Source organism: Polypterus senegalus, chromosome 17 (genome assembly GCF_016835505.1).
Source record: "Polypterus senegalus isolate Bchr_013 chromosome 17, ASM1683550v1, whole genome shotgun sequence".
Classification (NCBI taxonomy): domain Eukaryota; kingdom Metazoa; phylum Chordata; class Cladistia; order Polypteriformes; family Polypteridae; genus Polypterus; species Polypterus senegalus.
The window spans coordinates 37391796-37418135 of record NC_053170.1 but is presented as its reverse complement, the minus strand read 5'-3'; the positions used below and the strand labels follow the sequence as shown (position 1 = coordinate 37418135).

The following is a 26340-nucleotide window of genomic DNA, read 5'->3' as shown; positions in this document are numbered from 1 at the left end:
GAAAGGCAGTATATGATAGATAGATAAGATAGATAGATATGAAAGATACTTTATAATAGATAGATAGATATGAAAGGCACTATATGATAGATAGATAGATAGATAGATAGATAGATAGATAGATAGATAGATAGATAGAAGCAAAGAGAATTTAGCTTTGTACATGTGACATCATTAATTATTATGTATGCTGATTTTAAAGCAAACTTTTAATAAATAAACAGACAAATTAATGAAAGTGTGTAGACTTCATTTCAATTTAAAAAAATATGCTTTTGAACAAGATGCATATATATATCTATGCCTTCAGAAATGAGTCCAGCAATATACATATAGTTGGACAGCAGAATATACATGGCACTTGGGGTTAACTTTAAATAACACAGCATTTAATAGGTAAAATATATTTTCTTCCCATATAAATTAAATATTAGTTATTACTTTAATTCTGTTGCCTGAACCAGTAGGTCCAACACGCATGATATGTACACCAACTACGTGTAAAATCTTACTTACTGATGAAAGCACACAATTTTCTGCCAGTCAGGAGGGCCAGACATGTTTTGCTGAACACAGGGCCTTTCAATAGAGGTCAATGTCTGTAAAATGAAGGACTTGCAGAGCTGCAGTGAATCCATTCAGCTGATAAAACAAAATGTGGATGTCAAATGAAGTCAATAAATCTTGATTTTGGGGTCACTTTTATTATTTCATTAAAATATATTGAAAAGTCTCTATCTTTATGCGTTTCAGTGGAGTATTTTGATGTTTGTTTCTAGCTTTCCGTGGGCTCATCAGAACATGATTCCACTTGCACAGTCTTGTCTCTCTAAATGGCGTCTTCAATTTTATGTTGTCCAAAAGATCTTTACACAATGAAGCTGTCAAGTGGCCTGTGGTGCTCCACTCAGCTCTTTGGTGTGCAATTTTCTGTAAGACTCTATTGTTGCCCACAGTCGACACAGCATTCCACCCCTGAAGGAAAGAAGGTACAACAAAAGGAATTCTTCATTATCCACACTCAATGCCTGTGTTACACAAGTGCCACAAATGTGAGAGACAGAGAAGGAAATTAGAAACACTTAGTGTTGTGTGAGGACCGATCTTGGTTTTTTACCACATTAGATTTGTCAACAATGTGGAAAATGCTTTAAATTTCACCATAAATTTTTGAGAGATGGTATTATCTTTAATATGGATTATCTACAAATCTAAAATGTTTGTGAAATAACCAAGTAATCCATGCCATTACATACTGTCAGAAGCCAGCATAAAGCCCAATTTTGTTTTAGTAAATAAGATAAATGTAACACTTAGCACATAGCAAAACAGAATCTGTACAAAAAGTGAAAAAAAAAAAAAATACAATGCATATTTTGTCACTTCTTCTTCTTTTGGCTGCTCCCGTTAGGGGTTACCACAGCGGATTATCTTGTTCCATATCTTGCTGTCCACTGCATCTGTCACACCCACCACTTGCATGTCGTCTATCACCACATCCAGAAATCTTCTCTTAGGCATTCCTCTTTTCCTCTTGCCTGGCAGCTCTATCTTTAACATATCCAGCATCTCTCCTCTGCACATGTCCAAACCAATGCAATCTCGCCTCTCTGACTTTGTCTCAAAACTGTCCAACCTGAGCTGACCCTCTAATGTTCTCATTTCTAATCCTGATAGATAGATAGATAGATAGATAGATAGATAGATAGATAGATAGATAGATAGATAGATAGATAGATACTTTATTAATCCCAAGGGGAAATTCACATAATCCAGCAGCAGTATTATATTAAATTAAATAGTAATAAAAATGAAAAAAATTAAAATAAAATTAATGTTCGCATTTACTCCCCCGGGTGGAATTGAAGAGTCGCATAGTGTGGGGGAGGAACGATCTCCTCAGTTTGTCAGTGGAGCAGGACGGTGACAAAAGTCTGTCACTGAAGCTACTCCTCTGCCTGGAGATGACACTGTTCAGTGGATGCAGTGGATTATTCATGATTGACAGGAGTTTGCTTAGTGCCCGTCGCTCTGCCACAGATGTTAAACTGTCCAACTTTAATCCTACAATAGAGCCTGCCTTCTTAACAAGTTTGTCCAGGCGTGAGGCGTCTTTCATCTTTATGCTGCCACCCCAGCACACCACCGCGTAGAAGAAGGCACTCGCCACAACCGTCTGGTAGAACATCTGCAGCATCTTACTGCAGATGTTGAAGGATGCCAACCTTCTCAGAAAGTATAGTCTGCTCTGAGCTTTCTTACATAGAGCATCAGTATTGGCAGTCCAGTCCAATTTGTCATCCAGCTGCACTCCCAGATATTTAAAGGTCTGCACCCTCTGCACACAGTCACCTCTGATGATCACAGGGTCCATGAGGGGCCTGGGCCTCCTAAAATCCACCACCAGCTCCTTGGTCTTGCTGGTGTTAAGGTGTAAGTGGTTTGAGTCGCACCATTTAACAAAGTCTTTGATTAACTTTCTGTACTCATCCTCCTGCCCACTCCTGATGCAGCCCACAATAGCAGTGTCATCAGCGAACTTTTGCACGTGGCAGGACTCCGAGTCATATTGGAAGTCTGATGTATATACATTGAACAGGACCGGAGAAAGTACAGTCCCTTGCAGCGCCCCTGTATTGCTGCACACAATGTCAGACCTGCAGTTCCCAAGACGCGCATATTGAGGTCTGTCTGTAAGATAGTCCACAATCCATGCCACCAGGTGTGAGTCTACTCCCATCTCAGTCAGCTTGTCTCTAAGGAGCAGAGGTTGGATGGTGTTGAAGGCGCTAGAGAAGTCCAAAAACAAAATCCTGTCCATCTTTGTCACACCCAACGCAAATCTTAGCATCTTTATCTCTGCCACCTCCAGCTCTGTCTCCTGCTTTCTGGTCAGTGCCACCGTCTCCAACCCATATAACATAGCTGGTCTCACTACCGTCCAGTAGGCCTTCCCTTTCACTTTTGCTGATACTCATCTGTCACAAATTACTCCTGACACTCTTCTCCACCCACTCCACTCTGCCTGCACTTTCTTCTTCACTTCTCTTCCACAATCCCCATTAATCTGTACTGTTGATCCCAAGTATTTAAACTCATCCACCTTTGCCAGCTCTACTCCATGCATCCTCACCACTCCACTAACCTTCCTCTTATTCACAACACATGTACTCCGTCTTGTTCCTACTGACCTTCATTCCATATAATCACCTCTTCAGGGACTCCTTGACCTGCTCCCTACTCTCGCTACAGATCACAATGTCATTAGCAAACATCACAGTCCAAGAGGACTCCTGTCTAATCTCATCTGTCAACCTGTACTGTCTAAGTTTGCTTCTTAAATTCCTTGCTACCATAAAGGGGAAAAGGCGTGTTTTACTTTTAATAGCAAAAAGTGTGGGTGGTTTGAAAAAAAAAATCACGGTATGAAGTAATGCAGCAATTTCAATATAAATCAGCAGAGGGGGTGGACAGGTGACATCACTGGCCTAGTGTTTGTGAACAAATCAAATCACAACAGCTGACCCGGTTAGGGGTTGGGCTGGCCAAGCACACAATTGAACTATTGTTTAATTCACTTATTTATTTTATATACTGTGTGTATGTATTTGTCAAAAGAATATTTTTGACAAGAAAAGCCATTCAGATTCAAGATACTCATCCATCCCTACTTATCTAATTTTTACAAAAAAATCAACTGGGCAAGTCCCCAAGGTAGAATCATTCACACTATTTCATAAGGCATTCCATGTCTGCAGTTCTTGGCGTGAGGAAAACTTTAACGACTGTGCAAAACGTATGCTTAACTAGTTTCCATCTGTTCTTGTGTTGATAAACTCACTTCATAGTAAAAGCACTCTAGTAATTCTTTTCATAATTGCAAACACTTCTAATGGGTTTCCTCTTAACTCCCATTTCCAACCATCCATTTTCCAACCTTCTGAATCCGAACACAGGGTCACGGGGGTCTGCTGGAGCCAATCCCAGCAAACACAGGGCACAAGGCAGGAACCAATCCCGGGCAGCGTGCCAACCCACTGCAGGATGTACACAAACACACCCACACACCAAGCACACACTAGGGCCAATTCAGAATCGCCAATCCACCTAGCCTGCATGTCTTTGGACTGTGGGAGGAAACCGGAGCGCCCGGAGGAAACCCACGCAGGGAGGACCCGGGAAGCGAACCCAGGTCTCCTAACTGCGAGGCAGCAGCGCTACCACTGCGCCACCGTGCCGCCCAACTCCCATTTCCTTATATTGAAATGATTCAGCTCCTTCAATGTTTCTTCATACCTCTCACCCCATGGTCCTGGAATCACTCTAGTCACCCGTCCTGGCTCTCTCTAGTGCTGTTATATCTTTTTTATAACACAGCTCTAAATCGAACATTCTATTAAAGCAAACAAACACATTCCACCTTTTTGATTTTGCATGTCTTTTCTAAATAACGTGCATTTATTTACATTATACTAATCTTCATTTGGACTTGGCCAAGGTTCTGTTTTGCAGTGTTATCATAGCTACATATAACTTCAACTCATTTGTGTTATTGTTAATAATTCTAGCATTAAGGCAATCAGTTTTTGGTGTATTAGTTTACTTTGTCTTGCAAAACTCCCAGTTAGGTTCTGTATCAAAACAATATTATCCTTAAGTAAAACCATAAAGCTCACAATTGCTCAAAACTAAATTTAATGTGGCACCACGGCTGCTGATGCGCACAAATCTGGGACTTTTGAACTGCTACCTCTACTAATCTTGAACACTCCAGATTTTTGCCCACTCCTACAACATCTTGAAGAAGATACACAACCAGAGCACCAAGAGCACCTGCACCAGCTGCATTTCTCTATTTTGACTTTTACCTTGGGTCTTCTGATACAGCCTATTTGTGGACTTATGCACTGAAAGATTCTTTAATACAAGCTAAGCACAAAATTATTATGCGAGTCCTGGTTGATTTGTGGTGTTGTTTTGGTTATTTGTCACCTTAATTCTTTTTGTGGGTTTGCACTTACTTTTTTTTAGAATAAGCAGCAAGGGCAGCAAAGAATTAATTTCTTAAATTTCCCTCAGGATCAATAAAGCATCTAACTATCTATCTATCACTGCCTTTCATGTCTACCTATCGATCTATCTGTCTATCTGCAAGCAATACACACTTTGTAAGTCAGAAAGCTAGCAGTCAAAAGCTGTGCCTTGTGCAGCATGATGCCATAGCTGCTATCAAGACGTACAGTATATGGCTTACCCTCCCCTCCATCTTTTCCCTTAAAAATGTATTAATACCGATACATCAGGTAACACATTGCCATTTCAGCATACAGTAGAGGCTTTTTAAAAATTTTCTAATTAACTAAAAGTACTGTAGCAAAGACAACCCTCAGCTTTAGCGTCCTTGACCTCTGGAATGGCATACCTATCAATATTAGAGAGAGATGCTTTTAGCCTTCACTTTTAAAACAAGACTAAAGACGTATTATTTTAATTTATAACAACTATTGAACGTGGTCTTGATATTACCAGTTCATACTGCTTTTTATTTATTGCAGTGGTTTTCACAGTTTTTAGGTCTTACATATTCGTTGTATTTTTGGCCACCTGCAATGACACTTCATGTATCTTTCTTTTTATGACCTGCCCAAGCTGGATTCAAGTCCAAATGTCTGTTAATGGTGTTTTCACTAGAGAGCCACAATTCAGCTAGCTCTCTGGAACTCTTAGTATTGAACCTGAATTTTACTTTCTCAGTGTAATAGCTAAACGTGTGTCCAGTGGAACTATGTGTGTAAATTAGAGACTGTGGGTCTTTCTTTCTGACAGTATTTCGATATTCCTGTATATGTGTTGTGTTTTGTCCCATGTTTTTAAGCATATGCAGGATTAAAAAGAAGAACACCCAAATAATAAAAAAGATACCACCGTATTAATCCACCCCTCTTACAGCCACCTACCTTTCTGTGCTTTCATCAAATGCTATACATTGCCTTTGCTTCTTGTATATCTAATCATTATCCCCTGATGATGACACCTTGTAGGGTGTCGAAAGCTTATCGATAAAAAACTTTTAAGATGCGACTCATTTTCTCCCTTTGTGATCTCTAGCTACAAATATGCAAACCGTATCACAGACCTTTGTTTCTGTTCCACTGTACAGTATATAGTGAATGAGTATTTCTTTGAATATGAGTAATCTTTTTTATTTGATTGTGCTTTAATGTTGTATTTTATTGCTTTTACTACATGTCATGACCATAGTGTGCGAGTGTGTGTGTTTATTTATTTACTTATTTAATAAGCTTCTGTAAAAAGCCAAATCTCCTCTGGGAATAAATACATTTTTTTTGTTTGTTCATTCATTTGTTCTTTTCTCTCTATCATTTTATTTTAACTGTACAGCATATTTAATTACTGTCCATTTTTTGGGCTTATAAGTGGAAGTGCGCTTTAAAAAAACAATTCTGAATTGAAAAAGATTTTTTAAATGATCTATTAAAAATTAAACACAGGTTTATTAAAAAGGTTAAATCAATGTGTACTTAAAATATTGCACATACTTATTTGCTTTTACCTTATTCCACAGTATTTCAGATCATCCTTTGTGGCAACAAAAAGCAAACTCTGCAGAGTAAATTCATGAGCAAGCAGCTGAAAAACATAAGTGCTTGTTAAAGCTGGGAAATAAAAACATGATTAAAAAACTTAAAATTATCTGAACAAACATTAATGATGTATTAGCTAACTTCATATAGTCCTCTGTATGGCTGATTTAGAAATTCAGCCTCAGTGTTTCCATCTCAAAGAGGAATAATTAAATTAAGACCCCAACACTTCAAACAGTGCATTAGGGTAGTGGCAAGAAATTCATTTGCATACAAAAGCAATTGTGGGAAGCAAATAAATAAAAAAGTTGTCTGGCAGACACCGAGGACTCTCCCCCGAGGATGACGCATTTCATTAATGGCATGCAAGCAAACACATTGTATCTCTTCATTTATTCATTAAGGATCCATGATTGTAGTGGCAAGGATCTTATAAGTTATACCCCAAAGATTAAATTATCATTCTTGTTGTTAGTCAATACAAAAGAAGGAAAACTCACATCTATATAAACCTGTGAAAAAGGCAAAACTTTGTTCTTTTTTTCCTTCTCCATTTAGAAAGACACAGAGACACAAGGAAACAATTCACTGAGTACTGCTGGTTTTGTGCTCACTTAACTGCTGTAGCGGACCTTGTGATGCCAGTTGCCACAGACAACACAGAAATGGCAAAGGTTAAGGAGTAAACAAGGGAGTGGGCAAACTCCAGATTTAAGCTGTGAAAATCTTTATTTAGACAATGTAGTAAATTATACATAAACTAACAAATATAAAGCTGTCATGTTTTTGACCAAAGCCCAAATGTACTGAATGGCAAAATAACAAATTGAAATCCTTTTTCACTCTGCAGACAGAGGTTAAAAGGAGAAATTAAGTGAAATCTGGATTTGTTGTAGAAGCTGGCACTGACAAGAGTTTATTACAGAGGAGTGTTAAAACACATTTCACTACTAAAACCGATCTATTTTTATTTTTATAGCGTATTACTTCCTGGTAGGATGTAACTTGTATGATAGGCCTCAAGGAAAGATTTTTCTGTCTCCATGATACCATAATGCATAGCGCAAAGAGAATTTTTTTTTTTAATGAAACTGAAGCCTTGATGAGTTTTTTTCCTCTGCTCAGTGTTCAAACGTTTACTGGCCAGCGGCAACTTTAACTCCTCATCTCTTAGACAACCCAGCCTATAGGAGAAAATCATCTCAGTTAACTCTTGTTACCCACAGAAATGAAAACTGCAGATACTGAAGCATTGATCCTATGGGAGGAAATGGGTTTAAGTTCCCATGGACTACATTCACTATACACTTTTGTTACCTGTTATCATAAACACATAATTTTGTGTACCAAAAATCAACTAAGCTTATCACCGTGCATCTTGACAAAACTGCTTGCAACCGAGCTGGCTAAAGGTACTGAACAGGATCAAAACAGATGGCCAACATTCCTACTTCGCCTTTGGCTGCCGGGTACATTGGTAAGGCAGTGGGTGGAAAAAAGCAAAACACAAAGAGCATGTTACAGCATGATACACTCCCAATTTTCTTACTCTGGATGTACTGTCTTCATCTGCACCCACAGAAAGAAGCCACTTTCTTAATGCTGAGCTTTCTAAATCTTCTGATTCCTTGAAATGGTTGGACCTGAAGGGAATGTCTGAAAGAAAGAAAATTATCCCAATTACTTATGTTTTTTGTATTCCTCTCCTCCATCGTCAACTTGGCCATATCTCAATTAGAACACTAACATATTTTTTATTCTCACAAACTGTTAATCAAATCAAAACTGCTGTTTAGCCTAGTATGTGTGTTCGTGTATTTAAATTATATACGGTTTAATAATTTCTGTTACTGCATTACAGCTGTACACCTGTGCAAGCAATGAAAATCAAGATGTAGACAACTCATTAAACTCAACAGGGCAGAACACTTAAGAATGAAGACGCAAGACAAAGAGAAAAGTAACTGTTCTTGATTGTATTTGAGATTAAACATTTCAGAATACAGAAGCAGCTATGTGGGCCTGAATCCTGAAACTTTAAGAGTTGAAGTACAAACATTATCAGAAAGTCCATGAGATTTATATAGTAGGCCTTTAACCAAAGAAATGATTTCCACAGCTTTTCAAAACAATAGCAGGGCAATGAAAATATGTTTAAAATAGTAGTCAAAAGAAGGTTATCTGTGGGGTTACACCCGAAATGTAATGAACGGAAAACAAAGTAGCGCAGTGCTGATCAAAGTCGAAGGTAGTCAAAATGTACAAATTCAATGAATCTCTGTTGCATTTTTATATTTCATCTCCTTTACATGATGATCAGGCCAACAAAAATCCACTGCTTGCTAGATGATACTTAATGTTTGCCAAATATCAAGTGAAAAGGGTCGACCGCATATATTTTCAAATGACTTTCAACACTCTGGTGTTGAAATTCACTGTCAACCCCTACTTTATTCCAAGAATTTCCAAAGCAAGTTAGTTGAGATTCTGGTTTTGCATTCAATATACAGTAGCATATATGCATGCACTTGTATCTCATAAAGAAAGCATTTTAAACTTTGTAAAACACTTTGAGCTGCGTTCACTGTAATACATGAGAGTATTTGTTACTATTGTTGAGCTCAGGAATTAATTCTTTGTAGTTTGGACAGGTGACACTGAACAAAATTAATCAGAATGAAAGAATAAATGTCTATGAAGTGTAACAGATGGTTAATAACAAAATAACTGCCCTCAAACTTGTACAATTCTCCTAACTTCCTGAAAAAACACACTAACGTATTCACTGTGGGATTTGAACTTTTAACACAGCCCAGTCATTCTCTGACCTGTAGATATAAAATGACATTCTTAGCCACAGGCATGTCTACTGTTAATTGACTACCGAAAGCATCAATATTTAACCATTAGAGTAATAGTATTTTTCATTTTAATTAGCATCTATTTGCATATAGACTGGACTGTCTAATGATGTCATTAAAGGTCAATCTTTTAAGTGCTGTTTATAAGAAACTCAATATATCTGCAACATACAACAGATGTTTAAGATGGCCGGGGCTGTTTGGCAATATAACAACTAATAAAGCAAGGTGCCCTACAGGAGTGGATTAATTTTATATATTACTATATTCCATTTTTAATTACCGAAAATGATTAATGCTAATTTCTGAAGCAAACAGTTGCCATAGCTATCAGAACTGTGACTTGTTTTTAGAATGAAGGATAAACCACCTTCTCATGGGCTCACCACCTATGGGAGGGGCCAAGGAGGTCGGGTGCAGTGTGAGTTGGGTGGTGGCCGAAGGCGGGGACCTTGGCGGTCTAATCCTCAGCTACAGAAGCTGGCTCTTGGGACGTGGAATGTCACCTCTCTGAAGGTGAAGGAGCCTGAGCTAGTGCGCGAGGTTGAGAGGTTTCCGGCTAGATATAGTCGGGCTCACCTCAACGCACAGCTTGGACTTTGGAACCAATCTCCTTGAGAGGGGCTGGACTCTCTACCACTCTGGAGTTGCCACCAGTGACAGGCGCTGAGCGGGTGTGGGCATACTTATTGCCCCCCAACTTTGAGCCTGTACATTGGGGTTTACCCCGGTAGACGAGAAGGTAGCCTCCCTCCGCCTTCGGATGGGGGGTAAGGGTCCTGACTGTTGTTTGTGCGTATGTGCCGAACAGCAGCTTGGAGTACCCACCCTTTTTGGAGTCCCTGGAGGGGGTGCTAGAGGGCATACCTTTGGGGGACTCCCTTGTAGTGCTAGGAGACTTCAATGCTCACGTGGGCAATGACAGAGAGACCTGGAAAGGCGTGATTGGGAGGAATGGCCCCCCTGATCTGAACCCGAGCAGTGTTTTGTTATTGGACTTCTATGCTCGTCACGGATTGTCCATAATGAACACCATGTTCAAATATAGGAGTGTTCATATGTGCACTTGGCACCAGGACACCCTAGGCCTCAGTTCAATGATTGACTTTGTGGTTGTGTCGTCAGATTTGTGGCCACATGTCTTGGACACTCGGATGATTAGAGCTGTCAACTGATCACCACCTGGTGGTGAGTTGGCTTCGATGGTTGGGGAGGATGCCAGTTAGGCCTGATAGGCCCAAACATGTTGTGAGGGTCTGCTGGGAACGTCTGGCAGAGTCCCCTGTCAGAAGTAGCTTCAACTCCCACGTCCAACAGAACTTCGACCACGTCCCGAGGGAGGTGGGGGTCATTGAGTCCGAATGGGCCATGTTCCGTGCCTCTATTGTTGAGGCGGCTGACCGGAGCTGTGGCCGCAAGGTGGTCAGTGCCAGTCGTGGCAGAAATCCCCGAACCCACTGGTGGACACCGGTGGTGAGTGATGCCGTCAAGCTGAAGGAGGAGTCATACAGGATCCTTTTGTCCTGTGAGACTCTGGAGGCAGCTAATAGGCACCGACAGGCCAAGCAGAATGCGGCTTCGGTGGTTGCTGAGGCAAAAGCTCGGGCATGGGAGGAGTTTGGGGAGGCCATGGAGAACGACTTTCAGATGGCTTCAAGGAGATTCTGGTCCACTGTCCGGCGTCTCAGGAGGGGGAAGCAGTGCTGTGTCATTGACCATTCTATTTTACTGCACAGGCTAGAAAACAATGTTGGGCTTACAGGCCCCGTGCTCGCTTGGTTCAATTCTTATTTATCAAATCGATTCCAGTATGTACAGAAATGTGCAGACAGTACTCCATCATTATACACAGAAGTTCAATATGGTGTCCCGCAGGGCTCAGTACTGGGACCTTTACTGTTTTCACTTTACATGCTTCCACTGGGATCTCTCATTAGGAAACATAATGTTAATTTTCACTCGTATGCAGATGACACCCAGTTATACCTTTCATTTAAATCAAATGAAGTTTCTCCGATGTTGTCTTTAATTAGTTGTGTTAGTGAATTAAAGGAATGGATGAATGAGAACTACTTGTCTTTAAATACAGATAAAACAGAGATGTTAATTGTTGGAGGGAATGACGCTGATCACAGCAATATTTTGTCATCATTTAACTCAGTTGGAATCCCAATTAATTTTACTGAATCAGCCCGCAATCTAGGTGTTATCTTTGACTCTAGCATGTCATTTAAAGCGTATATTACAAAGTCGTCCAAAACATGTTTTTTTCATCTTAAAAATATTAGGAAATTAAGGCGCTTTCTAAATAAACAGGATTGTGAGAAATTAATTCATGCATTTATCTCTAGTAGGATTGACTACTGCAATGCGGTGTTCACTGGCTGTTCAAACTGTTCTCTATACAGCCTCCAGTTAATCCAAAATGCGCTGCAAGAATTATTACAAGAACAAGAAAATATGAACACATAACCCCAGTTCTTAAATCTTTACACTGGCTCCCAGTTAAGTTTAGGGCAGATTTCAAAATCCTCCTTTTAACATATAAAGCATTAAATGGCCAAGGTCCGCTTACTTGTCTGAACTTATCATGACTTACAAACCTGAGCACATTAAGATCTCAAGATGCCGGTCTGCTTAGGATTCCAAGGATTAATAAAATAACAGTGGGAGGTCGAGCTTTTAGTTACAGGGCCCCTAAACTGTGGAATGGTCTTCCTGCTTCCATAAGAGATGCCCCTCGGTCTCAGCCTTTAAATCCCGGCTGAAGACTCACTACTTCAGTTTAGCATATCCTGACTAGAGCTGCTGATTAACTGTACATACTGCATCTCTGTTGTTAGTCATTAGCACTATAACATAAGTAACATGATAATTATATTTGAATACTAACCCTCACCTATTCTGTTTCTTTTCTCGGTACCCAAATGTGGCCATTGGTGCCACGGCCCATCTGCCAAGTTGTTTTCCTGCCTATGGTAAAGTCATCCCTGATGGAGGATCACAGGAATCATGGGAAAGAGGGTCCTTTCATCGGAGCAACGTTTCAGCCGTGGCATGGCCAAATGGAGATGCAGCTAGATGGATGAGGTCTCCAGGACTCTAAAAATATCCAAACCTAATTATGTCATATCATCTACTGTTAAACCGTAATTCTAAAATTTTTATTATGCTGTCTTAAGGAATTGTTCTGTTGTGTATATTGTATTGTATTGACCCCCTACTTTTGACACCCACTGCACGCCCAACCTACCTGGAAAGGGGTCTCTCTTTGAACTGCCTTTCCGAGGTTTCTTCCATTTTCCCTACAAGGTTTTATTGGGAGTTTTTCCTTGTCTTCTCAGAGAGTCAAGGCTGGGGGGCTGTCAAAAGGCAGGGCCTGTTAAAGCCCATTGCGGCACTTCCTGTGTGATTTTGGGCTATACAAAAATAAACTGTAAACTGTATTGTGTCAGCACCATATATGGTGGGGATGGTGCGCAGCTGACCTCGACTCGGGACGTTGTGGGTTGGTGGGGGTTCTCTGAAGACCTCCTCAATCCCACTAACATGCCTTCCAATGAGCAGAGTCTGGGGACTCGGAGGTGGGCTCCCCCATCTCTGGCAGGCAGGGCCCCAGGGGTGGATGAGATACGCCCGGAGTTCCTCAAGGCTCTGGATGTTGTATTACTGTCGACACGTCTCTGCACAATCGCATGGACTTCGGGGACAGTGCCTCTGGATTGGCAGACCTGGGTGGTTGTCCCCCTCTTTAAAAAGGGGGACCAGAGGGTGTGTTCCAACTACAGAGGGATCACACTCCTCAGCCTCCCTGGAAAAGTCTATTCCGGGGTTCTGAAGAGGAGGGTCCGTCGGATAGTTGAACCTCGGATTCAGGAGGAACAGTGTGGTTTTCATCCTGGTTGTGGAACAGTGGACCAGCTCTACACCCTTAGCAGAATCCTGGAGGGTGCATGGGAGTTTGCCCAACCAGTCTACATTTGTTTTGTGGACTTGGAAAAGGCATTCGACAGTGTCCCTCGGGGAATCCTGTGGGGGGTGCTCCAGTAGTATGGGGTACTGGACCCCCTGATAAGAGCTGTTCGGTCCCTGTACAATGGGTGTCAGAGCTTGGAACGCATTGCCGGCAGTAAGTCGAGCCCGTTTCCAATGAGAGTTGGACTCTGCCAGGGCTGCCCTTTGTCACCGATTCTGTTCATAACTTTTATGGACAGAATTTCTAGGCGCAGACAAGGTGTTGAGGGGGTCCAGTTGGGTGGACTCACTGCTATTTGCAGATGATGTTGTCCTGTTTGCTTCATCAAGCCGTGATCTTAAGCTCTCTCTGGAGCGGTTCTCAGCCGAGTGTGAAGCGGCTGGGATGGGAATCAGCACCTCCAAATCCGAGACCATGGCCCTTAGCCGGAGAAGGGTGGTGCCCTCTTGCAGTTGGGGGAGAGATCCTGCCTCAAGTGGAGGAATTCAGTATCTCGGGGTCTTGTCTACGAGTGAGGGAAGAATGGACCGTGAGATCAACAGGCGGATCGGTGCGGCATCTGCAATGATGCGGGCTCTGCATTGGTCTGTTGTGTTAAAAAAGGAGCTGAGCCGTAAGGCAAGGCTCTCAATTTACCAATCGATCTACCTTCCTACCCTCACCTATGGTCATGAGCGAATGCAGGTGGTTGAAATTAGTTTACTCCGTAGGGTGTCTGGGCTTTCCCTTAAAGATAGGGTGAGAAGCTCAGTCATCCGGGAGGGGCTCAGAGTAGAGCCACTGCTCCTCCACATCGAGAGGAGTCAGATGAAGTGGCTCAGGCATCTGATCAGGATGCCTCCTGGACGCTTCCCCGGTGAGGTGTTCCAGGCACGTCCAACCGGGAGCAGGCCCCGGGGAAGACCCAGGACACGCTGGAGGGACTATGTCTCCCGGCTGGCCTGGGAACACCTTGGGATTCTCCCGGAATTGCCAGAAGAAGTGGCCGGTGAGAGGGAAGTCTGGGCCTCCCTGCTCAAGCTGCTGCCCCTGCGACCTGACCTCGGATAAGTGGAAGAGGATGGATGGATGGATGGATGGATGGATGGATGAACCACTGTGCCTCAGGTTTTGTTTCCTAAACGAATGTTGCTGACTAGAGTTCAGGGAGTTTTCTCTCTTTGGATGTCAAAATGGGTAGGTTTTAATTCTAATGTTGATGGACCATATTTTCATATTTCATATTTTCACTGAGGTTATGTTTCACTATATTGTTACCACAATTTGAGAGTTTAAGTAAATATTTGTTTAAGATGTACATTTTGAGCATTGTTGATGTAAATATGAGAATGTGCTCTAGAGCCTATAGTAAAGTTATTAATTATATAGGCATGATATCCTGGTAATACAGGGGAAGATGAAACTATGTGAAACATATGAGGGCCTAGAGGTGTGTGCTTATTGATAGAATGCTATTAACATAATACAGGAGCAACATAATTTGTTTAATTTAGAAATTTATCTTACATTTGAAAAGTGAACTAGGCATTTAGGAAGGTATTAAATAAGAGATACCTGCAATGCTGAAATATCCGTTTCATAAATTTGTTTTACAAAGGGGCTTTATTTACTTGGTTTATCACATCTGGTCCAGACCAGATTTAACAGAATAATATGCCTTTTTTTACATCATAATAATGATCCTCTATCAAATTACAAGAAACATAGCTTTTTATTTAAGAATTTCAGCTTCCTTATTTTTGTATGAATCCATAGGGTAAAATAAACGAATATGCTGTCCTTTTTGCCAGATCAGTTTTTGAAAGTAAAAGTCAAGTTCTTAAGTAGCAGAGTGGTTAGTACTGATGTTACACAGCTCCTGGTTTAGATATCAAGCCCATTCACTGTCTTTGTGTGTAGTCTGCACATTTTCTTTGTGTGTCTGTGGATTGTCAGACACCAGTGCTTATGGAATTCATTTTAGGGCTCTGATAAGATAAGCAGTACACAGTCGATAATACTTTCTCCACCATTTATCTGTGGGAGAACATGGAGACTGGCTAACATCACTTCATTTGTTTCCTCGGAAGTACCTTTTATTCCGGATCCCACCGCATATAAAACCACCAACCATTGGAAGAAGACATTCAATATTGGTCCAGAGAGAGCAGGAGACACAGCTCCTACCTTGAGACAGTTACAAGCCTAACCCTTTTGTGTAAACCAGCCACGGCCATTTATCTTTATAGTGGCTTTATTACTTTAACTGTTTTTCTTCTTTCCTCTTTTAAACGGGGTTCACAATGGAGCTGCCCCAACTCTTCTCTTGTCTCATTCCCTAGTGTTACAGAAGATTATCAGCAGGCGCTACAGTTTTCTCCCTAATCCTGAAAACAAAAGTGTAGCATTTTTTGGCTGCTTCAAACTGACTTTATATGAGTGAGAGTGTGAATGTGCAAGTCCTACAATTAAGCAGAGTTTCAATCAGGACTGTGTACTAGAATGGGGATCCAGCTCCCCATGTTCAGTCTGTAAAAGATAAAGACCCAAGGCTCATTGATGCACGTAGGGAGCAAAGGCTAGTTTGTCTTTTCCGATCCCACAGAAAAGGGACTGCATCACAAATTGCTGAAAAATGCAATGCCGGGCATGGAATAAAGGAGTCAGAACACACAGTGCATTGCGGCTTGCTGCATATAGGGCTGTGTAGCCAAAGACCGGTTAGAGTGCCCATGTAGACCCTTGTACACTGCCAAAAATGCCTACAATGGACATATAAGCATCAGACCTAGACCGAAAATTGTTCATGAATGCAACAAAGAGTCCAAGGTGTTGACATGGCCTCCAAATTCCGCAGCTTTCAATCCGATCGAGCATGTGTGAGATGTGCCAAGGAATCCCCACATTGCAGCTTAGTGGGCTTAAAGGTTTTGGAAACTTAAAGGGTCTGGCACTAATGTCTTGGTGCCAGATACTGCAAGACACCTTCAGAAATTTTGTGGAGTATAGGGGGACAAGCAAAATATTTGATAAGTGGTTAATAGCTATAGCTAACTTTTATGGACAGAATTTCTAGGCGCATCCAGGGTGTTGAGGGGGTCCGGTTTGGTGGACTCAGGATTGGGTCACTGCTTTTTGCAGATGATGTTGCTTCATCAGGCCGTGATCGTCAGCTCTCTCTGGATTGGTTCGCAGCCAAGTGTGGAGCGGCTGGGATGGGAATCAGCACCTCCAGATCCGAGACCATGGTCCTCAGCCGAAAAAGGGTGGAGTGCCCTCTCAGGGATTGGGGGGGGTGAGATCCTGCCCCAAGTGGAGGAGTTCAAGTATCTCAGGGTCTTGTTCACGAGTGAGGGAAGAATGGAGCGTGAGATCGGCAGGCGGATCGGTGCGGCATTCGCAGTGATGCGGGCTTTGCATCGGTCTGTCGTGGTGAAAAAGGAGCTGAGCCGTAAGGCAAAGCTCTCAATTTACCAGTTGATCTATGTTCCTACCCTCACCTATGGTCATGAGCTATGGGTAGTGCCCGAAAGAACGAGATCGCGAATACAAGCGGCTGAAAGGAGTTTCCTCCGCAGGGTGTCTGGGCTTTCCCTTAAAGATAGGGTGAGGAGCTCAGTCATCCGGGAGGGGCTCAGAGTAGAGCCGCTGCTCCTCTGCATCAAGAGGAGTCAGATGAGGTGGCTCGGGCATCTGATCAGGATGCCTCCTGGACGCCTCCCTGGTGAGGTGTTCCGGGCACGTCCAACTGGGAGGAAGCCCCAGGGTTGACCCAGTACACGCTGGTGGGACAATGTCTCTTGGCTGGCCTGGGAAAGCCTCGGGATTCCCTCGGAAGAGCTAGAAGAAGCGGCCAAGGAGAGAGAAGTCTGGGCATCTCTGCTCAAGCTGCTGCCACCGCAAACCCGATCTCAAATAAGAGAAGAGGATGGATGGATGGTTAATAGCCAATAGCACGCATCATCACAAGGTGATTTACAAAAACTGAACAATACCAAAAAAAACAAAACATAACACAGCAATTACAAGAAACATATCAATAACAGGTACATCCTGGAGCTTGCAGTTATCCTAAGTCAAGTCAAGTTGGGGAGCATGCACTGGTACAGTGTGTTGCCGCACACATTATACTACGAAACAACTCGCGATCCCGGTTGGCAACCCCCCCCAGGCAGACGTGCAGTCCAGTCACACCCTCCGGAAATGACCCTCTATCTGCTGCAGCCAAGTGTTACATGGGCGACCCCTTGGCTTGATCCATCCACTCAGGTCCCCAACAATGAGAATCTTACGAGCCAGATCACCCTCAGGGAAACGCGCCACATGGCCGTAGTGTTGTAACTGACGCTCCCTCACAACGCAGGTAATGTGCCTCATTCGAGACTCCATGAGCAACCGCTCATTCAACACAAAGTCAAACCAACAGCATCCAAGGATTTTCAGGGGACACAGTACCAAAGGAGTCCAGTCTTTGCCTCAGGTCACTGGATAGCATCCATGTCTCGCAACCATATAGCAAGACAGGAAGCACCAGGACTCTAAAGACTTGGACCGTCGTCCTTTTGCATAGATATTGGGAGCACCACACACCCCTTTCCAGCAACCTCATGACCCGCCATGCTCTCCCAATCCATCTACTCTTCATGGGTAGAGTTACCAGAGACATGAATGTCACTACCAAAGTAAGTAAACCTCTTGACAAGGTTGACACTCTCTCCGCAGACGGACACACTGCTAATGCCTGTGCCCAAGAGGTCATTAAAGGCCTGGATCTTGATTTTTATTCAGGACACTCGCAAGCCCAGACACTCAGACACCTTGCTCAGTCTCTTGAGCACCCCGATCAGAGCCTCCATTGACTCCGCAAAGATCACAGCATTGTCAGCAAAGTCAAGATCTGTGAACCTTTCTTTACGAACAGATGCCCCACAGCCACTGAGCCCCAGTTGCCCAACACCCAGTCCATACAAGCATTGAACAGAGTAGGAGCAGAACACACCCCTGATGAACCCCAGAATGAACTGGGGAAAAAACACAGAGTTCCTGCCTCCACTCTGCACAGCACTCACAGTACCAGTGTACAGGTCGGCCACGATATCCAGAAACCTCGAGGTGATCCTGTGAACCCTCAGGATGTCCCACAGGGCAGCTCGATCAACTGAGTCGAACGCTTTACGAAAATCAACAAAAAAGCTGCAAAGAAACTCTGTTGAGTTTGCGCTCCATGAGAACACTCAGTGGCAGGATGCGGTCGATGGTAGACTTCTTAGGTGTAAAACCAGACTGCTCTGGTCGCTGGTAGGTGAGCAAGTGATCACGAATCCTATTGAGGACGACCCTGGCAAGGACTTTTCCCGGCACTGAGAGCAGTGTTATCCCCCTGTAATTGTAGTAATCCAGGCGATCACCCTTCGCTTTCCAGATTGGGACGACAAGTCCTGTTTTCCATTCAGTTGGGATGATGCCAGTCTCCCAAATGGAAGCAAAGATTGCTTGCAATGCCAGGACGACAGCCTTACCACCAGCCTGGAGAAGTTAACCCCGGATACCACAGATCCTAATTATCCTTGACAAACTTTAAATGGGTGTATCAAAAGGAGCACATCTAAATCCAAAAGAATGGTGGCAGGGTGCACAGCACTAGTGACACACAAAGTATAATGCATGATGCTGCACAGATCAGGTATCGCTAGAGAGAAAAATTACAAAGTAGGGTACACTGAAATACTAGTAGACAAATTAGTATTAGGTAATAAAAGCAACTATTTCCAATCGAACACAACTACAATATAAAACTACAAGTAGGGTACAAAGTAAAAGAGCAGAGTGACCTTTTTAAGGCTGGTGGACAAATCTATCGTCATGCACTGAAGTAATGGCAGGACATTCACTTGAGTTTAACAGAGCAGGAGCTACAAAGCTGAATGGGTGTTGGCCAAAAGTTTCAAGTAGAGATAAAGACAAAATTAAATAAATTTAAGGATTAAATTGGCAGTCAATATTATCTGAATACTGTGCAAAGCAGCAGGCATGAAATACAGGAAGCTAGACTAAAAATAGCTGTTTCTAGACATATTTATTTATTTGCTAGTAACACTTTAAAAGGGGTGAGACTGGCTTTTTTGAAATGCAGTAAATACAGTTCTTTGAGGTTCTGTAGATGCTGTGTATCCAAGCAAATTTCTAATTACTTATTAAAATATTAAGTTGCAAGTTACTACAGTATTTAAATATATAAGCAGCTAAACATACAACAACAATGTGTTTATAGTCGATTTTTCAGCTGGGGCTGCTAATGATTTATTTTGCATTTTATGTCCTTTCCCTTGAAGAAATTATAATATCTCATCAATACAATCTGTAAAATAAAACAAAAAAACAAAAACAGAGAAACAGATTGGCACAAACATCACAATGACAACGTGGTGAAAAATGCACAAGTAATTTACATTTTTTGCTTTCCATTCAATAATGGGAAAATGTCTCCACCTAATGGTATAAAACAAGAACTGCAATTTTGCACCTTTAGTGCAGGGATCTTCAACCTGGTCTTGGTTTTTATACTGTTTTTCAATTAGTGACATGTTGCTGCTAATTACCTTCTTTCCCTACATTATAATTTAGTTTTTTTTTTTTTAAGATTATGTCATCTGAATTACAAAAACAAGAAGGGAGCCAAAAGATGAACAGCTAAGTCTGGTCTCAAACTCCAACTTATTTCACTTCAACTAGTTTCTAAATTAGAAGCCAATCCCTGCTGTTAATTAAACCAGTTATTTAATTCTGTGGCCTTCTGATGCTCTCATTTTGCCACAGCAGACATTTTCAGAACTGTTTATTTTCCTGTTCTAAGGACATTGTCAAAATGTTTCATAGAGAAGAGCAGATCTGAGACCTTTGCCTTCTTTTATTTTCAGATATTGTATGATGGATACATTTTGGCTCATTTTGTATTTTATTATTGTTTGGTTGCTAATTAAAGAAAAAAGAAACAATTAAGGGGTCAGAGCAGCAAGCCAATTAAAATAAAGGCAAAAGAGTCAATTAGCAGCGAAAAAGGGCCACTAATTAAGAAAATGAACGCCTGCAACCACAGTAGCACTCCCAGACTGGTGTTGGAGACCTATACATTAGTGCAACCAACAGTGTAAAATAAACCAATTTTAAAAAGACAGGTCAAAGATTTACTGCTGAAATTATGTCTCTGTCCAATAAATGTTTTTTAAGCAATGATGTGATTGAGAATCATTTTTAAGCCTGGGTACAGCACACATTTAAAACTACATTGGAAAAATGTTCAGATTTTCAGCATTTAAAAACACTTTAGACAATTCATACAAATCTATTTTCTTTAAGCAAGAAGTTAGCATGATTTCAAAATAATAGAGCGTAAACAAATCCAACATCTGCTCCTTCCAAATGAGGCAATAGTATGCTTTGTCCAATAAGATTACTACTTAATTTTAAATATATTAATATTGAAGACACATTAAACAATTTTTGGCACTGGTTTACAGTATTAAACCATAACCTCTAATGGCACGAAGTGTGTTCTGTAAACTGGCTTTAATTAAAATCAATTTAGTATCAAACATATACAGAATTAGCTGTCCCCCGTGGCTTCGCCTGAGTAGTAGTAAATTAGGACAGTTTAAAAATAAATAATAAAAACATAATTTGTATTGAGAAGAATTTATAATGATAGCTTTTGTATCGGGGGACCTCTTGATATACAATATTTTTGGTTTTGCTATCAGGGGTGAGAATATAGCTGTGATCTCTTCGCCAAAAATGTAAAAAGTTGGCAAGGTATCTCTGGCCAAGCGGAAGGTAAGTACGTTCACATGTCACACTTTGGTACTGTATCTGATCGTGTTCAGCTGTGATGGGAGAGCATCCCCCACATGGGGAGAACAGCACATGGCCGTGATATCTCTGCTAATGAGCAGGTACGCTCTAAAACACATGTAGCTCTGATCTTGCTTGCAAAAACGTCAAACATTAATCTTTAATGATCTTTAAATGATAATATCTGCAGAACAAACCGGTATCGCTAGCTAAGCGGAGGCAAGGTACGCTCGAACACGTGGCGAGAGCTAAAGCAACTCAAATAGAGGCTAGCGATTGAGTGTCCGGCTCCCTACTCCTGAGGTCCAGCTTGCCCCTCCCCTCGGCCTGTAGCATGTCTCTTGGATTTACACAAATGAATCAGTGCAGCAATCAAAGTATAATACTTAACCCGATGAGAAAAGTCGCAAAATCAACCGGAATGTCAAAGCAAATTATACAAAAAAAAAATCAGATCTAAATCCATTATGTAGTTCTCTTAACTACAGACAGATGTTTGATTTTATATTATACTAGCAGAATACCCGCGCTTCGCAGCGGAGAAGTAGTGTGTTAAAGAAGTTATGAAAAAGAAAAGGAAACATTGATGATTGTTAATGTAATTGTTTTGTCATTGATATGAGTGTTGTCATATCTATCTATCTATATCTATATATATATCTATATATATATATATATATATCTATATATATATATATATATATATATCTATATATATATATATATATATATATATATATAGCTATAGCAAAATACCGCAGCAGAGAAGTAAAAAGAAAAGGAAACATTTTAATGATAATAATAAGTAATAATAATAATAAGTAATTGTTTTGTCATTGTTATGAGTGTTGCTGGCATATATATATATATATATATATATATATATATATATATATATATATATATATATACACACAGACACACACACACACATATATATACATACATATATACATATACATATGTACATATATACTGTATATACACATATATATACAAATCTACATATATATATCTACATATATATATTAGGGGTGGGACTCAATTAAAAAAATTAATCCAATTAATTAGAGGCTGTGTAAGAATTATTCTTGATTAATTGTATGTAATCACACATGAAAATTTGCCCCAAATCGCAAATGTTTTTTTTTAATTTAAAAGGGTTTTAGTGGGCTTACAGAATCAAATAATAGACATGGACATGAATATTGTAAACTCAAGCTGTTTTAATTTCTGAAAAAAAAAAAGCTTTTAAACTGCATTTCAATTCAAAACAGAAACAAAAATATCATCTCTGGCTAAAATTGGGCAGACTTAAAAATAAAGTGGTAGTTTAAGTACCTTAAGTACATTTTCAGAATAGTATTGTCTTTAAATAATAATAACCAAAATTTCAACATAAAGTGCAGTTTTCTTCTTAAAAAAATAAGTCAGAAACATAAAAAGTTAATTTGACCAACTTAATCTTTAAACTCTGAGTAACCTTACTAACTAACTTACTAACCTTACTAACGGTCATGGAAGTCCAATGATCCTCAGCTTTCTGTAATGCATCTAATTTTGCTTGCTTTTCAGTGTGCACAAAACCATGCTTTTATCAAGGCTTCGCTCAGGTAGTCTTTTGAAATGAAATTTCCCTCCGATCAGTCGTAGGAACGCGCTTTATTCCGACTCTAACATTTTTGTAGCTGTGATGTGTGCATCAGTGTAATCGATGTACCAGGAAATCATGCATTGACAAAAGTTCCCCTTTGCTTGGAATTGAAAGTTTGATTAAATGCGTTATTTTTTAACGCGTTATGGAGTACATGCATCTAAGCTTCGCAGCTGTGCTTGTGCTAAGAAAAGGAAACATTTTAAAAATAATGTAACATGATTCTGCGTTAACCGCATATTTTTTCATATGTCCCAAACCAAGGAGATGCGAGGGTAAAATGAATCGGGAAGCGCGCGTACATACTCAGTGCATCCATTCTCGGGAATCGAACCTCAGATGTCGGCGCTAGAGGCGAAGCCTCTACAATTGCACCACGGCGTGTGGCTTGTCTATTTGAGAGTATGTAGATCGGGATATATATATATATATATATATATACCCGCATTTCGCAGCGGAGAAGTAATGTGTTAAAGAAGTTATGAAAAAGAAAAGGGAACATTTTTAAAATAACGTAACATGACTGTCAATATACAGTATTTGTTTTGTGAGTGTTATTGAGTGTTGCTGTCATCAAGGATTTGATTATCATTATTTCTTTCAATCAGGTTCGTATTTGTAGGATGTGTTGTGTTCAAGTTACATTCCGTGTTTGTCAATCGTTGTTAAGATAAGAGGTTTCATTCATTGATTCGTTTCTTACTGCATCAATAAACAGCTCGTCTTCCTCTTTATCCGAGATGTGACACACTGCATGCACGGGTTTTTTTTTTACACTGTCTTCCTTTAGCGGGACATTCACTTTTTCCACCGTGTGCTTTGTTTCCGCAGTAGCTGCACTTATGAATATGCTTGTATGTATCAGACGCTTCATATTTTTTTGCTGTCTTCTCAATTGTTTAAATTACTCTTTGGAACTGTTGCTTTTTGTCTGTGCACTGCGTCAGTTCACGTGAGCCGCTTGGTGTTCATGCATCGAAGGTTCCCAGCTGTGCTGGTGCCATCTCGTGTGATGTCCACGGCTGTATGTAATGTTAGCTAAGACCCGGCACTTAAAAGTTTCTCTCGCAGTTTCGCTGAGTTTGTGCCAAACACTACCTTGACCATCTCATCTTCCTCTGCATAAGCACAGTCCTTCACCCGTGAATATTTAGCGGCAGTGTTTCTATTGGATTGCCGCTGACGGACGGCCTTATATGGCCAGGCACTAAATTACAAACGCCAGCAGCAGCCTGTCTATGAACTTAATTTAAACTGTAGGTTTACACCGTGTTTTGTTTCCGAAGTAGCAGCACTCATAAATATGGTTGCATACGTCAGTCACTCGCTTCTTATTGTTTCGCTGCCTTCTCAATTATATAATGCATGTTTTCTTCAGCACTTATTTGAGCTCTTCCTGGTTTTCTACGTACTAAATTGATAGTCAGTTCACGTGATTACGTGGGAGGCGTGATGATGTCACACGAAACTACACCCCCCACGGCCATCCAGCTCAACTCCATTACAGTATATATCTAGTTATGACCATTACGCGTAGAATTTCGAAATGAAACCTGCCCAACTTTTATAAGTAAGCTGTAAGTAATGAGCCTGCCAAATTTCAGCCTTCTACCTACACGGGAAGTTGGAGAATTAGTGATGAGTCAGTCAGTCAGTGAGGGCTTTGCCTTTTATTAGTGTATATATATATATATATATATATATATATATATAAAGAGAAGAGAGAAAGAAGAGCAGCACACTCCAACTCCCACCACTGTGACTGTCCAATTTGAGAACTGACCCGTACCTATAGGAGCGGAGGATTTCTGCCTCTGAAGATGATCAATCTCTTCATCCTTTCTCTTCACCATTTTCCTCAGCAGATCTTGGTATTCCCTTTCTTTCTCAGTAAGCTGAGCCAGTAATCTGCAAATACCATATAAAAGTCTCTTAATTGAAATGAAAAAATTTAAAATTATTTCTTTCAATAACAGGCTCAGACAAAACACTTACAGGCACTACAAGCCTTTTTTATGCTAGGAAATGTATGGGGTCTAGCCTTTAAACAAGCACATTAATACAGATTTGAAAGTTAATTTGCATGAAGTCATATTTCAGATTTATTCCACAGCAAAGAATGAAAGGTAACATTTGCTAGAGAAAGTCACTTTCTATTTTTTATCAGTATAAGGACACAGAGGGTGGCATGTGGCATAAGACAGAACACTTTAAACACCTACAATAAGTGACGGAATAAGGAAAATAATAAGAAACACCAGAAAAATGTGAGAACAACCTTTGACATCAAAAGTACATATTAAAATATTTTCTCCCTGTAAAGGATCATTGGGAGCTCCCAAAATATGTGGGTGATGAATGTGGCTTGGACAAGCAGTCAACATATTTTAGGGCTATACAGTATATTGTATGAAATACTGTACCATTAAGTTCATGCAAAGACATTTATGACATAATCACATTAAAAAGTGCATCAATATAAATAAAAGGGTTATTAAAACTGTGAAAAAAAGCATGATTAAATAAAAATCACATGAAACCACTGTAAAAAGTGCTGGCTTTAAAAGAAACAAAACTGCTGTCACAATGCTAAATAAAAAGTCTTTAAAAATAAGGCCATTTTAAAATAAAATGTACAAAAACTAAATTTAATGTAACTAAATTATTGAATGAAAAAAAAGCATACATTTCTTTTACATAATAATTAGAGGACATTTATTTAAGTATGCCTTTTTCACAATTTAATGTCTATCAAAATATCCTTTCTAAAAGAGGAAAAAATTCCAATATTTTATTTTATTTCCTTCTCTATTATTTGGGCAATAGTTTTAAATGGATTGAAGGTCTTCTTTTCTTATCCCATCATCTGGTGTTTCACATTCTACAATGCAGATGAATCTTCACTTGTAAGAGCTTTACATTTTTGCTTCTAGTAAAACTATAGTTCATCATTTTCTGATATCCTTAATTGAAGTTAATATTATTATTATTTACTACTTCTAAGTTCCTTCCAATATAGTTAGCCACTGTATTCTTTTAAAAAGCGGAAGTTAATTATTTGATGGCATCATTTTGTATGGTCATAAACAATTCATATAAGATTCTATCTACATTTTTTATTTAATTTTCACCTTTAAAATATTCCAACATTAAATTCTAAAATATAAACAAGGTTAGTTGCCTTTTAATGTGCTACTGCAATTAGCAACCTCCTAGGCCGGAGAATGACATACCTTCTTGTGGTTCGGCTATCATTTGTTAAGACTGAGATGTCCTGTATGTGCACAACTTACAAGACTCTGCTTTCCTGCTGAAGAGGCTACTACTGTACCTAGGCAAAGTAGACTGTATAAACCGTAAGTAAACGCTGTGAAGCACAAATAAAACTGTATTGTACCAAGTAGTCACTGTACACGG

General features: G+C 40.3%; 1 protein-coding gene across 3 annotated transcripts in view; it reads right to left on the bottom strand.

Moving 5' to 3' along the window:
• Window positions 1–202: 202 nt before the first annotated feature.
• Window positions 203–26340, bottom strand: part of si:ch211-1i11.3 (mitogen-activated protein kinase kinase kinase 5) — a 116151-nt gene continuing 90013 nt past the window's right edge. For all 3 annotated transcript variants that reach the window (XM_039739906.1, XM_039739907.1, XM_039739908.1), the window contains exons 26-29: window positions 24713–24831; window positions 8155–8261; window positions 6575–6651; window positions 203–975 (exon numbers count right to left, since the gene is read on the bottom strand). In XM_039739906.1, the coding sequence (XP_039595840.1) occupies window positions 885–975; window positions 6575–6651; window positions 8155–8261; window positions 24713–24831 (394 nt within the window). In that variant the 3' untranslated portion in view covers window positions 203–884. The remainder of the gene's footprint in view (window positions 976–6574; window positions 6652–8154; window positions 8262–24712; window positions 24832–26340) is intronic.